Genomic DNA, 1,303 nt, shown 5'->3' with positions numbered 1-1,303 from the left:
AATCCTAGATCATCTACCCTTACAAATATACAAATAAACTTTATTATGAAAAGGTCGAATCTTATTACAAAAAAAGTACAATTTTATCTTTTAAAAAATCGTAGAAGGCATTAGATCTCATTTAAAAAAAGGACATTCACACAAACCCAACAATCACACACATCCGAATCCCAAGCACACGAACTGACCTTAACAACAAAGGGTCGCCTCCAGTAACCAAAGACCCATACTCACTGTCCTCTGGAGGTGTGTAGCAGTAACGTTACTAAGGTGGAGATGCCCGGACTCATGCAGTTGTTCGCGAGGAGGGCGTATTTGAACTCGTCCTCGCAAACTACGTGTTCTGCAAATTTCACGTGCAGTTTGTTCTCCGGCCGGAAGATCTGCACGTACTGAGGGACGTTGGGAGCGAAGTCCTTGACCGCCCACGACCGCAGGATGGTGTGCTCGTCCTGCGGGTTGGTTGCAAGGGCAGGCGGGGAGATGAGGAGGGTGGGTTGGAGAGAGCCGTGTGAAAGAGTGTTTTTTTTCCAAAGGTGTTCGTGTTTAAATTCTGGTCTGTTTGTATGTTATCGTTTTGTGTTGAGCTGAATTGAAAGCATAAGTCTAAGACACAGCTATCGTTCTTATTTTGTCATTAGTTAAAGCTGTCGAAATATTAAGGTACTTCGGCTTGTGTCTATGATGTCTAGGCACATGTGGTTCAGCCTCTTCATAAAGTTTTCATCAAAATTACAATAAATAACTATGTAAGTGATAAAACACCTACAGAGGCTTAATAACACACAGGACATTCACGGACATCAACAATGATGACTCCTCCTACTTCGAGGCACAATCCTCCTCAGTCCTACAAGTTATAAGCTACGTCTCTCATCCTTTCCCTCCTTCCTATTCAACCTCCTTCCCTCCTTTCCTTCTATCCCCTCCTTTGTTCTCCCTCTCCTTCCCTCCCCCCTCCCCTCCTTCCCTCCCCCCTCCCCTCCCCCTCCCCCCTCTCCCCACACGCCCCCGATCCTCACCGCCGCCGTCTTGTCCGCGTAGTGTCTCGCCGCCAGGATGAAACACGCCTCCGCCTCGCTCATCCTCGCCCGGGTCAGGTCGCCGTCCTTCAGGCACGACCCCTGGATGTAGATGACCCGCTGCGCCCACATCGGCACCTGCAGGATCATCTTCATGGTCGGGTCCAACTCCATGGGAGACAGTAGCACCACGAAGTAGTCCTGGAGGGCGAGAGAGAGCATGGAGTCAACGGGACGGGGGCTTCCAGGGGGACAAGGAGACACGTTATCAAACTGGAGGC

The 1,303-nt window shown here is 49.5% G+C and overlaps 1 protein-coding gene across 1 annotated transcript in view; it reads right to left on the bottom strand.

Annotated features, from left to right (window-relative positions):
- Positions 1-1,303, bottom strand: part of LOC119581742 (potassium channel subfamily T member 2-like) — a gene marked incomplete at its 5' end in the record, with an annotated part of 131,052 nt that overhangs the window by 51,425 nt on the left and 78,324 nt on the right. Inside the window, 2 exon segments of the mRNA XM_037929873.1 lie at positions 235-452; positions 1,023-1,223. Of these exon segments, the coding sequence (XP_037785801.1) occupies positions 235-452; positions 1,023-1,223 (419 nt within the window).

This window comes from Penaeus monodon, chromosome 15 (genome assembly GCF_015228065.2).
Source record: "Penaeus monodon isolate SGIC_2016 chromosome 15, NSTDA_Pmon_1, whole genome shotgun sequence".
Lineage (NCBI taxonomy): Eukaryota > Metazoa > Arthropoda > Malacostraca > Decapoda > Penaeidae > Penaeus > Penaeus monodon.
The sequence above is the reverse complement of the archived record's forward strand: the minus strand, read 5'-3'. Positions and strand labels throughout refer to the sequence as shown.